General features: G+C 47.0%; 1 protein-coding gene across 5 annotated transcripts in view; it reads right to left on the bottom strand.

Annotated features, from left to right (window-relative positions):
- The window catches only part of XPO5 (exportin 5), a 30,412-nt gene that overhangs the window by 3,238 nt on the left and 13,748 nt on the right, over positions 1-13,426 (bottom strand). For 4 of the 5 annotated variants that reach the window (XM_062572022.1, XM_062572023.1, XM_062572024.1 and 1 more), the window contains 11 exons: positions 12,236-12,435; positions 11,516-11,615; positions 10,413-10,594; positions 5,395-5,495; positions 4,514-4,610; positions 3,845-3,981; positions 3,048-3,145; positions 2,465-2,511; positions 1,969-2,063; positions 1,030-1,092; positions 439-521 (listed from right to left, as the gene is read on the bottom strand). In XM_062572022.1, coding sequence (XP_062428006.1) covers positions 439-521; positions 1,030-1,092; positions 1,969-2,063; positions 2,465-2,511; positions 3,048-3,145; positions 3,845-3,981; positions 4,514-4,610; positions 5,395-5,495; positions 10,413-10,594; positions 11,516-11,615; positions 12,236-12,435 — 1,203 coding nt within the window. The other variant, XM_062572026.1, reaches the window with a different exon arrangement.

The following is a 13,426-nucleotide window of genomic DNA, read 5'->3' as shown; positions in this document are numbered from 1 at the left end:
GATACTCTGTGTAGTGGGGTTGTGGTAACACTTCTGACTCCTGTGCCAATTCTGGGAGATCTTACAGAAAAAAAAGAGCTGTTGTGAAGTTCTTCCTTCTGAAGACTGGAACCCAGGATGGGTGCAGGGCCATGGAACACCTTGGGGGCAGGGGCGGACTGAGTGCCCCGTGCCTCACCACACAGAAGGCCACAGAGGGGCTGAAACGCTTTAGCTGCGTGTTATACTGGATCCCGACCTGCGAGTGGTTTGTGGCTTCTGCAACAACTAACAGGGCCCCTAAAAACAAGGATGTTCCTGCCAGAATAATTCTCACCATGAGGAATGTTCAGGCAGACTAGATCTTTGTAGCAGTGTCTGGCTGCACTGCAGACAAGTGTGACAAGGGAAAAAGATGTGCAGAAAAAGAATGGTACAAGTTAGAGCATTGGCCCTTACCTCCTGCTTCATCAGACACTTGCCGAGCTCAGTGAGTTCTGCACTGGCAGGAGGAGTCACCTCTGTGGCCATCACCTCATCATCTGCAGAGCAAAGAAAAGCCAGCAGTGAGTGTGGTGTCTGCAGAACTGAGGAGCACATGGAGAACTGAGTTGGGAACCAGGGGACAGCACACACAGTCAGTACACGAGCACATCTTGCCAGAACGTCTCTTCCACCAAGCAGGAAGCACCCAGTCACTGTGAGGCAGGAAGGGCACCCAATAGCTACTCTCCAGCTAAAGATGACTCTGCACATCCTCTGTCTCCTCAGCCCTCTTCTCTTGGTACCTTAAGAAGCAGCTGCTCCAGCAGCTTGGTTTCTCACACACTACCCGTGAGCTCTCCAGCAAAACATTTGTCCCTAGGCTAGAAATGTTTTTTGTGTAGCCCCCAGATAAGCAGCATGGCAGGATCCAAGCTGAAGCCTTAGTACCAAAACTCCACCCCTCACATGCAACCTCCAGTAGCAGGCCAGGCTCTCCTTTTTAAGAAATGGGAGAAGTGTTAGCACACACCAAGAGGGAAAAGGCAAAGGTGGGCATTTACTCACCATCCCCATCTACAGTAGCAGTAGTGTTATGCTCAGCACCTTTCTTAGAAACACAGCAAACAGCTGCAAAAACAATTGCACGTTAGAAGAAGAGAAAGGGGAAGATGGTACTTCAGTACACGCAAAGATTATCCTGCATAATCTGATGGCCTGACAACTGCTTCAAGCCTCCTCCCTCCCAAGCTCTCTCTAAACCTTTATATAGTATCTGAAGATCCTGAAAGCACAGTATAAAAGCCAAATATTGCACTAACTGGAAGTCTGAAACACCCTGCTCACAGTATCCTTCCTGGTGGAACCTGCTGCAAGGTGGCTGCTTTGAACTACTGAGAACCAGGAATGTGCAAAATCATTTGAAGCCTAGAACCAGAGGAAAGCAGCATTTTATAGCAACAAGGCTAATCAGGAAGGCAGATGCAAGGCTGACACCCTGTAATCTCTATGTGGAGTTAATTTTCTAAGTCTCTGCTCAGAACCACATTGGCAAAAATATGAAGTTGGAGAAGGGGAACAAAAGGAGATCTGCTTGTAGGGAGGAACTCTTTTCTTCTGACTGGCTGGAGACATTGCAAATGCCAGCAACAAAACTGCTCTATGCTCAGGTTGTCCACAAATCAATGTCTCGTATCTGACTCAAAGGCACAGAAAGGAAGAACCCAAATTCCAGAGGCCTGGCCTCCTACAGTGACAGCGCCAAAAACATGGAGCCTCAGATGCCAACAAAACAAAAGGAAGACAACGCTCGTTCTTCTGAAGGTTGTAAACTGAGCTCTTACTTGGTTTTAGGTAAGACTTTCACAGGGTTAACTGTCTCACATCTTCTAAGGATTATGTTAATCTCTACCAGCTGGAAGTTTTACTGCAAACTGAAAATTGCTGTAGTCATCTCCAGGGCAAGCTTCCCAAACATCCCAGTGGACCTAGCTTAGTTTCACTTACTGATGAGATCCATGACTTCCCGGGTCAGCAGCCTGACCAGCTGCTCCTCAAGCATCTCCTGAGACTCAGGATTGTCGTCTGCAGCATCATCCTCACTGAGGAGAACAGGTTTTAGTGTGAGGGGAGTCAGTATCTTAATGTATCCTTTCTGCTGAAGCACAGGAGTGAGTCACCATCAGGACAAACAGAGAAAGTGAGACTGAGGACTAGCTAAGCCCATCACTCCCTTGGTGAGGTGAGGATAACTGAGGTGCAACTGTAGCCGGGAATAGGATGAGCTGAATGAACTCCTCACCAGCACTGTCTGTTATTAGCAAGTCCCGAACTAAAATCAAGGAGCTGCAAGCGAAGTCAAAGTTCCAGCAGGATCAGTGTTTTTCAGTGCTCTGTTGGTGGGCCTGTTCCCATCCCCAGGGCAAATGGGCCTGTGAAAGACCAAAGCTCCAGCCCACTCCCCGTTTTCCCCTTCCAGTACTCATCATGGGATGAAGCTTACCAAAGCATGCTTCGCTGGTTGATCACTTGCCATTTCTGAGACAACCTCTGTTTAAGACCAAAACAAAAGGGAAAATTCAGTAACTTCCTAAGGAGCCATCCTGGATACAATGTAAAGAGGCACAAGCACTACTCACTAGGAAGCAGTGACAACTGCTGATAGAAACTCTTAAAAGTGTTTCTAATACAGCTCTCATCCTAAGCTCAACTTTGAATAGGACAGGAACTGCTAGTTAACGGTAGTGAAAAGCCAAAAAGCTGTTGTGGCTGTGCTGGCTCCAGGAAACCAAGCGAGGTGTCAGAAAAACGAGGGGATGCAGGCAACAAGACCCTTACAGAAATTCTCATGGCTGAAGACAGGAGTTGATATCTGCAAGTCTGAATTCACAAGGGATGCAATGGGACAGCCCAAGTTCAACACACCTCAAAAGCCCCTCTAGACAGTATCAAAACCATTAAATATCAGGGCTGTGCCCTTGCCCTGCCTGGCTTTGGAGAGATGCAGACATTTCACATGCTGCTGCCAGCTGCTACAAGGACCCCAGGCTGCTCAGGCACAGGCATCAAACCAGTTGTTTTCTTACCACATGGAGATACGTGAAGAGTGGTCCCAGCATGGGGCAGACAAGGGTTTCATAGTGTTCTAGAGGGCAGGAGAGTACCAAGGGCTTGACAAACACACCTGCACAGACCAGTTAAGGAAGAGGCCCAGTACACGTGACTGGCTGCCAGGGCTTCTCTTCTAGGAGATGCAAGGAGCCTGCACCCTGCCTCCCACTGCTAACAGCTACTCATTGCTCACTGAACAACACTACAGGCAACATCACCTGTCAGGCTGTGGGAGGAAATGCTAAGGATTTGGTCAAGCCATGAAGTAACAGATAAACCTCTAAGCCCAGGTGGCCACGGCCCTGAATTAACAAGTATTATCTCTACATGAGTGTGAGGTGTTCAGCCTCCACCCCTGACAGTTCAGCTGAGAAAGCCAAGAGGAAGGTACTTAGTGCCTACTTCCCAGCTGTGGGCTGAATGTCCAAGCCCTAGAAAGTGGGCTGGGAACCCCAGATGGTCTCCCACGCAAGCACCCTACTACCAAATGCCTAGAATACTCAATTCCCCTGGCTCCCCAAAAGGCAATCCCCATCGCCCACGGTGCATCAGGACAGCACGAATCCTTGGTACATACCTTTGACCCCATGCGCTGCTGTTCCTGCTCGTGCTCTGACATCTCTGCCATGCCATGTGTATCCCTGTTTGCCTACCTTCCCAAATATCCTTCTTTGGCTAGGCCATACTGAAAATTGTGCCAGAAAGCCATCAGGTTTTATATTTACATACTCAAAGCTTCCCTAATCTGCCTGAAACAGTGACATAAGGATACGGAGCATAGGACGCAGTCTGTAGTCAGGAATGTTGTTGAGGTTGACGAAAGCTGAGCTGAGAAGCAGGGTGGCGAGACCCTCAACGGTATAGAAATCCTGCTGCATGGAGGGGCCTGCATTTCCCAGGATGTGGAAACTACAATGCAAAAACAAGTTACTTGCAGCTGTCCTGGATAGCAAGTACCATGCCTCTGACCTGGCAAAGGCTGCAGGTGCTATCATTCCGAGATTAGATAGCTGTCATGTTCTTATGCAAACACAACAGAGAAATTTTAGCCTAACATCTCCCTTTTGGGATACCTGCAGAAAGACAATGAATTAAACATCTAAACAGTAACACACACTTTCAAGTGCTGATGTTGATTCCAACATGGAATTAAAAGCAAAGAAACAAACTAGGTCAGGATATGGAATGAGCATTCCAACCCTACTAGCCACCTGTGAAAGAGTTACAAGCAGATCCACACTTTTAGGTACTTCTTCCAGCCACTGCTTTCCATGTATGTGCAGTAGGTTGCAACTGTTAAGTGTAGTTCACCATTGCTCCTAGCATTTAGAGACTATGGGATAAAGTGCACTTGAAAGGTTTAAGTCTAAAACAAGGCTGCACCCAACAATGGCTTTCTGGACCAGTTATGCAACGTGTGTGGGAGCTCTGGTGCTCTTACCAGTTGTCGTAGAGGGTACAAAAGAAGCCCTGCATCCTTTCTAAGACTGTTTTGTAAACAGGAGAATCGTAAAGCTCCAGCAGAGGTTGAGGAAGACCTGTGGGAAAGAATAAACCCAGCTTCATTAATAAGAGCACAGTGCACCCTTCACAATGTGCAGGGCAGGCTCTAGCCAGCCAGGCCTGTCGGCAGTGAGGGAAATGCTCAGCAAAGTCACCCGCAGCTGAAAGGGACAAGAATGCAGCAACCCTCAGGAAGAAGCTTAGAGTAATGGTGTTCCAGCTAAGGTTGCTTTAGCCCCACCTTCTTCCAAAACAAAACTTACTGGAGCCATCAGAACTCAGGCAAAAAACAAAGCTGACAGTTCTACAGCTCCTCTAACAGCCCATCCCTGCAGATCTGTATTCATCTCTGTTGGGACACACATGATACTACCGAACTATACCAGTAAATCTCCAGCAGAGATCAGGGCTCTGCTGCCTTACATGCAGTGGCTCAAAGAGAGAGAGAGAGTTCACAGGTGACACAAAACAGGTAAAGCAAGCACCTCTTTATTTTACTGATAGGAAATAGAGACAAGAAAGACAAAGCAACTTCACTAGTCTTTCATGCTCTGGCAGAATCCGAACTCAAACCTCAACTTCTAGAGTCATGGTCCATACTTTGGCCACAAGGCCACCCACTTTTGCTTTGCTGGAAAGCCGCCCAGGTTCACAAGCTCAAGGTTCTTTTTAAGAAGGCTTCAAAAACTTCATTTTAATACAGTACCTAGAAACAAACAGCAGGGCCAGAGTGCGGGACTTTGTTCATGCTCTCTAGGACAGGTCTCTGCACAAGCACTCGGGGACCCCACATATTCCTCCTGAAGAGAAGCTCCTTACCTAGGATGGCATTCTTCTCCACTTCCAGCATGTCTAAGGCCTTTGCAAATGTTTCTCCCAGCTTAGCCACCATCTCTGGCATGTAGAGATTGTTGTGAGTCCTGAAACAGAAGAGCACTTGGTTTATACTGGTGTAGGTCAATCCCTTTTTGCCCTTGACAGTGGGATCCTTTCCTTCAGCTTGTGAACAGCTCCTCTGTGGCAGACGATGAGGAAGGTGAGACCAAGCACGTGTGCATGGGATCCCCCTTCCCCACCTGCGAAAATACTGGGGAAGCTCACCCGACAGAGACGTGGAATGACTCCACCTCATGTCCTGAAGCTCCTGGCTGCCCCTTCCACTTCCTTCCAGTTCACCCCACCCATTGCAAGTGCTGGCAGAAAACTCCCAGCAATTCTCCAGTTGATGCTGGCAACAGCTTATTAGCTTGGCCAAAGGGATCAGAGAATGTACTTTAAAAACTGACAGACACAGATTTTGTAATCTCTAAAGATCTTTTGCACCTAAGGCCCCTACAGAGGGAGAGGCTTTTCCAGCTCCAAAATACACACACTGCCCCTCAGGGATGGGTCACAGTCCCCAGAATGGCAGGCGGCACTGGAGGGACTCTAGGGAGAACAGCAGACCAATATAGGATTTACTCATGGCAGACACACATGCCTCCTGGAAAACACATACTACTGGGAAAAATTCCACATGATCAGGAGGCAGCCATGGTCAGCTCTCCATGAGGAACACCAGTTCAGCCACAGGTGGCTGGTTCTTGCCATCCAGGCCAAAATGGGTCCCCTCTTAGCCAGGGTACTGACTTTCAGAGCTGGACTCGGCAGGGGGTGTCTCTCTCACCTACCTCTCTCCTTTGAGACCTCAGACCTCCACTCTGGGTGTCGCCAGCTGCACACAGCACAAATCCTGCAGCCTCCTCCAAAACTGCAATGCCATTGTACCTGCTGCTAGAGGTGATCAAGGGCAACTCAGTATCTCCCCCTAGAGCAGCGTTTCCCAAAGCGGGGGGGATGCGTGGGAATGGCTGGGGGGAGGGAGCGTGGACAGACCTCAGCACGTTTTCCAGAGTCTCAGCTTTCACTCATGTCTTAACGATTTTTTTTTTTTGAAGGTCTCTCTTCACAATCCCGGCACCCCGATGCAGTGACGTCTGCCTGAGTTTGCAGGGAGCCTATGTTAGCTCTGAAATGGCAACTATCCCATTTCTCTCTGCAAGTGTTAAATACTTCCCTGCTCACTGCATGTGAGGAAGGCAAGTATGTAAGTTTTGTATGAAAGAGCTACACAAATGACGTCTTAACCATTCATACTCTCATTCTGGGCTGGATCCAACACCATGCAACAGGCCTCAATGGGGCAGAAGCTGGTTTTAATTTCTCAGCAGGAGTCAGGAAGAAGCCCAGGTTCCAAAAGTTTGGAAAATGCGGTTCCACTGACTCAGAAAACTCTGCATTTCTGCTTGATGCTATCCTGCAACCTAGCTTCTAAAATCGTTTCCTCCTTCATGTCTCCTGCCTGCTCCATGCCAAAGCTGGCTTTGCCTCATGCTTGGCAGAAAGGTAGTGGGGCAAACTCAAGGACTGCAGAATTGTGGGGCCGAAATGTCACCCTGAAATGTGACTGCTCTAACCCCAGCAGAATGAGTCATACAGTCGTGTCCTGAAGCTGTCATGATCCTTAGTTGTTTCAGAGTCCTTGAAGCATTTTCTCAAGTTTGACAGTTGGGACAGCCAATGCTTGCTCACAGGCCAGTCACCCTTAATTTACACTTCAGGAAGGTCACGGTGGTAACAGAGAGAACATGGCTAATCAGTTCCTCCCTGGGGATTTTTTTTTTTTTAATCATCCAATATCCCCTGTCCATGATGAAGATATAGGCCCTAGGGCACGGTCCAGCTGAGACTCTCAGCAGCGAGCAGCACTCCTGGGAACCCCTTACACAGGAGAACACGGAAAAACAAAATTCAAGAGACATTTATAATTTAGATAAGAAAAGGATATGGTAGGGGGAATATATTTTCAGAGACGGTCACAGCTCTGCTGAAAAGGATATCTTTGCTGTCTAGAGATGTGGGCTCATAGGCCAGGATATGAGTCCTTTAAGACAGTCAGAGTCCATGCTTGAGGAAATCTTGAATCATAGCTGGAGCTGTCTGTACTAGAAATTCTTATGGCATCCCATGTCCGTACAACCATTCTGCCACCAGTATTAATGCCACAGTAACATCAGCATCTTGTCAAGAGAAGTTCCAAAGAAGCCTTTGTCCGTGCAAAGCATTTGCTGAGCCTGACTAGTCCATTTGCAATGAAACATGAGCAAATCCCAGCACAACAAAGGTGCTGCACAAATCAGTCCATGCATCTGGTGACTCCAGAGGTGTTTCCTTCTCTAAAGGCAGAAATTGTATTGGTGGCTGAAGATCAACGTGATTTGAATTCAAACTCAAGAAAGAAAAATTTTGCAAATTTTTAGCAAATTTAAGCCAGAAGCTAGAAAACAGCTAGAGGAAATGAAGTACCAAAAAGGGACAGGAAAACTATCACTCAGAAAGCTGCAAGCAGCAATGAACAAAGCAGCCTTATTCAGCAAATTCAGCTACCATAGAGACAAATGTGGATAGACACAAAAAGACAGGCTGGCAAGGAAAGCACCACTCTCTGTGCCACTCAGAACTACCTTATTTTCCTTGCTACTTGGGCTCCCTCTTATTCCTCTTGGTTCTTTGGTCCCAACTATGAGCTATCTCCAAACTGCCTACGTTGGTGCAGACCCAATGGCTTATCAACTTGCATTGTTTCAATCTGCAGACATAGCATAAACCACCATACAACATCCAGAGATCAGCATATCCAACTGTTCAGCACCCTGGTGCCTGACTGAGGAGGATCCAGTGCAGCTGCTGCTTGCAGATCTGCTCCCACAATACAATACAATCTGCGAGGACTTCTCCACCCACTTCCTGCATCAGTACATAAGCAACACTGGACCTGGCTTGTGTCCCCAAGAGAGCTGCCTAATGGCACAGAGCTGAGAAAAGCCTCCCTCCCCAAGTAATAATGCAACCATGTTCTTGAAAGCATCAACACAGGCAGTCCCTGCCAACACTCCTTCTAGCTCTGTGCTTCCCATCTCTGATGGGCTGCTACAGATTGCAATCCATACAAAAAGAGAGTCCTTGGAAGCAGTACGTGAAAAATACGCTATGGAGCCTCTGGTGTGAATTTTGCTGGCTGAGTACAAGCTCCAAATTCTCCAGAAAGACATAAGCAACGTGAATCTTTTAAGTGGAACAACTATGAGCCTGCAGGTGTCGCAGAGAAGCCTCTACATCCAGCAGCAGCCCAGAAAACTATCAAGTGGAGGATCTATTGCTCTCAATACATCAGCTGCTTGTTCTTCTTGGAGTACCCAGCCGTACGCAACTCCTTTGGGAAAGCCTGGATACCCCTGAGTGAAGTGCAAGCCACTCCAGTATGTTACCAATTGCTCAGAAAAATCCTAAAGTGGAGATTTTGGTCTGCAGCAGAGAAGCTTGAACAACACAGATACATTAGCTCAAAACACAAGGACTCTTCCTTTGTGGTGATGGAGACAGCTTGTGCATTTTCCTGGAGGTGGTAAACAAGCAGGCACAGCATTTCTGCTTCTTTACAAGTAGTGCAGTAGGAGTTTGACAGAGGAGGGTGTAATTTAGTTTCCTCAGTTTGTCATAACAGGGATCCCAAGCATTTTTAACAATGCACTAGTTCTGGCAGGAGCAGCAACAGCACAGGCAAAAAGCCTGTCTGTTGCAACCTATTCAGATGTTGGACATTGGTTGGTTTCCCACAATATGGAGCACATTCCACACTCTGCAAGAACTGCATGAGGCTGTCCCTACTCAGATAAATCTACTCCACACTCCTGCCCAAAGAGCTCATCCATAGGATCTTTGGCCTTCAGGATAAAAGGCAAAACCACTTCAAGCACAGTTCCTCTGTGCTACAGCCATAACAAGATGGTTCAACTCTGCCCACAGGCTGAAGTACCACCCACTATGCAGCACAGAGCTCTGTGATGAGTGGGAATTGCCTGAGTGGGCCAAGACAGCATGTGCTTGTGCTACCAGTTCAGCATGTTGCTCCTCGCCAGAAGCAGCAGTCCTGAACTCATCAGCGACTACAAACCATACCTGACCAGACAGAGCTTGCAGTAATAGGGCCTCCTCCTCACAAACCTGGGAACTGAAAAATGTAAGTGGATCTGAAAACACTCCTTCCCAGCAGACTCCTGCCAAGTACAGACACAGCCCCCAGTTTTCATGTACGTAACTGTTTCCTCTGAAACAGGCCCATAATCTGGCAAAACCCCAGAGTCAGCAGTTACTCTAAGCTAGATTCTCCATTGATAAATCTGGGATTTACCAGTGTTACTCAGGACTTGCCTTTTCTGCTTTCTCCCACCCCTTCCTCTGGCTGGCCTAGAGGTACACAACACCAGTGATGTGCAGAGAAGCACTGCTAGGTAGCGACAGCCTGAGAGTATGCATCCACTGGCTTCAGCCAACAGTGCTTTAGGAAGCTAGCTTTCATATTCAGCAAAACCAGCTTAATTTAACACTGAAGAGAGAACAATGCAAACTGGATGCGATGAGAGCTGGGACTGCCCTGGTGGTGACCGGAGAGGTGGCCTGGTAGGGGCTGAGGGCAGAGCAGAGATGTTAGTTGAGAAAAGATTAACTGGATGGCAGATTTATAGCAGTGGAGGTGGGGGAGGCAACCCCAGCCCAAGCTCCCATTGGCTTTGATGGACTCTTGTAGGCCAGGCCAATGAACGTTCAGAAGGCTCCAGTTTCCCCAGTCCCATTCCTCACTGTGAACAGTCAGGAACAGTACTTGGGCACCTGCACCAGCCTGTGTTCCCGCTGGCTTCACTAGAAGAACATGCTCTGAGTATACCACATATTTATCACTATTTGACTTTCAGAGACTCTTAAATCAGCATAAATGATTTCAAGTCAACTTGACCCACCTTATGAGAGCAAGTAAGTTGTCAAGAAGTTTCAGGACCTGCTCAGTGCAAGGGTTACGGTAGATTGGACTGCCACTGGGCATGTACCCAACCAGAAATCCTCCAGCTTTAGCCTCCTCTGCAGCAACGGGCCAGCGAGCTCGTTTCACGACTCCCAGAATGGTATACACACAAAAGCTTATCTGCAACAAGAACAAGAGACATGGAGGGAGTGTTTCTTCACCAGAGCGCAGTCCAAATAAACAGGTTTTCGGAGAAACCTCTCATCCTTCTATCTCAGGGGGAATACTCTACGTTGAGCCTAACATGGTCATAGGGACAAACTGTGGCGTGTTTGTTGCCAATAAAATGCAGCAACCTATTATGATACATACCATCATCTTTAGGGACGCTTGGCCATGGCAGAACAGTCTAGAAACGTACTATTAGACAAAGCATCAAGGCATAAGTCTAACGAGTATGCAAACAACTCATTTAGAGGGCAGGGTTGCCTTCTAAAAGGAAGGGTCCATGTCATTACTCCCTCATCTCCATTATGTGCTGAGATGAACATCTGCAGTCTCACAGCGGTCGAACTGCATTAGCATCAGAGCACAAGCAGAGCTCTATTGCCTTTATTTCAGTGTCTTCTACATATCTAAACACAGCAACCTAGTTACAGCCAGTCCACAAAGTGAAGGTATGTCACTAAGAGCTCAAACAACATGGATCTTGTAGGACAAATTGTAATTATATTGCATGCTGCAGTCTCAGCAGAACGTTTTCCATGCTGCCTGACTCAAGGAGCATGGTTCACACCATTGTATTTCCAAAAATCATGTTAACCAATTGATTCTCACAAACCTAATTCTGCCACACAAACAGAAGGGAACAGAGGGCCTCACTGCTGAATCATCTGGTTTGGCATGGCCTATATTCTCACTAAAGCTCAAAGAGACAAACGTTGACCTGTCATTCTGTAGTATGAAAAACCTCCTAATCTGCACCTTAAAAAAGTGAATGATCAAGAGAGATATTTTGTTTAGTCACAACACAAATGAAGGCTGTAAGCAGATCAATCATCTCACTCTAAGGATTAAGCTTCCCCTGGTAATGATACTCACTCTAGAACGGTTCAGGCCACTAGGATCTTCCAAGACTGGATCAGCAATTTTGTTATCTGCACCCACATAGGAGATGAAGGCTTCAGGATCTGAGAGGATCCTGGCAACAGAAAAAGGTAGTGCTAAAGATTATTGTTTGTACCAGGGAACTTTGAGCAGAGCCTTACACTAGCAATAAACTTCTTTAACAAATACAGAACAGTCTAGAGACACTGGCTAGTGCTCCCCACTGTTCATGGGATTTTGAGGAAAAGAGCAGAGACCTGGGCACTCTCCAAACATCTCCAGCTCTCTTGGGCCATGAGGACCCTTCCTTAAAGAGGTGGTACTTCTGGGGAAACTCTTGTGCATGACCAACTGTCCAGAGCTGCTGCCTAGAGCTGTGGGACACCTCCGCCTGCTTTTAGTAAGGACAGCTCAGCTTTCTGGCAATGAGCAAAGGCATCTTTCATTTCCCATTTTCCGTAAATGCTTTGGGCATGCTGGCAAGTCCCCCTCTACCAGCTCCAACAACTCTTAGATAGCAATTTTCAATAAGCAGCACTTAGACTCAAGTTGGCAACTTCTCAAGAGCAGGAGGGCTGTTATCACAAGCAACCAACAACTGCCCAGTGCATAGGTCACCAGGCACCCTACCACCAACCTGGCACTTATATTCCCTACTGAAGCATGTGCTACCTCTGCAATACCTCCAGCACAAACTTCAACAGTGACCCATACCTCTGCATCTCTGTGGAGAGCCATAAGCTGGCAACAGGAGCCATGAGCTCCTCCAGGAAAGCCTTCTGCCGCTCGTAGTCCTTGAACTGATTGCTGATGAGGACCAGGGCCTCCATAAGGGCACACTTCTCCATCTGTGTCAGAAGCAGCTCATTGGAGAGCAGCTGCTTCACATGGTTGTACAACATCTCAAAGTTTGGCTGGAAAAAATATCCAAGCAAGACAGTGTCATGTGTTTGGTGTGGAGGGGTGTTACTGGGGTGGACAGGGGTGAGGACTGAGGTTTACAGTACTGTGAAAAGCTAGCAGAGCATGCCTATGTTTCCCTTTCCTTACATACTCATCTCCTTCTGAGTCTCAAGTCACACTAAATGTCCAATATAACAGCCTCTTTTTTGTCCTACACTCCTCTACCATCATCCTGCATCCAGTTTACTTTAAGACTCCAGTACAATTGAAATAATCAGAGGAAATTTTCCTTATCTAGGCAGTCATATCTGCTACAGCAGGGTCACACCTCAAAATAGTTCTAGTCCTTTTATTTGCTGGCAGAAAGTACCTTGCTCCTGTGTCTCCAAAGTGCCAGATTTGGGAGTCTTACCTCTCTTTACTCCCAACTAGTCTAATTAATGTTCATATGATTATCATCAACTCCATAGGAATGGCTGAGTTTCTTCCCTACCTACTCCAGTCACAATCATGTCTTCCTGTAACTTTGTGCAAGCGCCAGGAATCATCTGCTTCAGCAAAGTAATCTGAAAATATTTTGGGGCAGTTCTGGGCCCTTGGCTCTTCTAGTGAGGATGTTTGGCTGGCCGTGGGGAAGGAGGAGTTCAGGAAGCAGTAGAATGGGACAAAGATAAAGTCACTAGTTCTTGGCAGTTGTTGCAAAATGCAGACTGGAACCTCTAAACAACCTTAATTAGCTGCTATCTTATTACAATCTGGAGATTAACCTGTAGCCACAAATTGATAGTCTCACAAAATTCCTTTGTTTAAACTAGCAATGTTTAAACTAGCTCCAGTGCTCCCACACTTCTAGAGCCATCCAAACACAAACATTGCTAGAGAAAGGAGTTCAGAGCTACTTGGTTCAACAAAAATCAAACAAAAAAATAGCTGGTGGATTTTAAAACTAAATAATCAATGTTTGCAGCTTCTAACCTCCTCAAGCTAATCTAGAAGACAAAT

The sequence above is a fragment of the Rhea pennata genome, chromosome 3, assembly GCF_028389875.1.
Source record: "Rhea pennata isolate bPtePen1 chromosome 3, bPtePen1.pri, whole genome shotgun sequence".
Lineage (NCBI taxonomy): Eukaryota > Metazoa > Chordata > Aves > Rheiformes > Rheidae > Rhea > Rhea pennata.
This window is presented reverse-complemented; position numbering and strand designations above follow the sequence as displayed.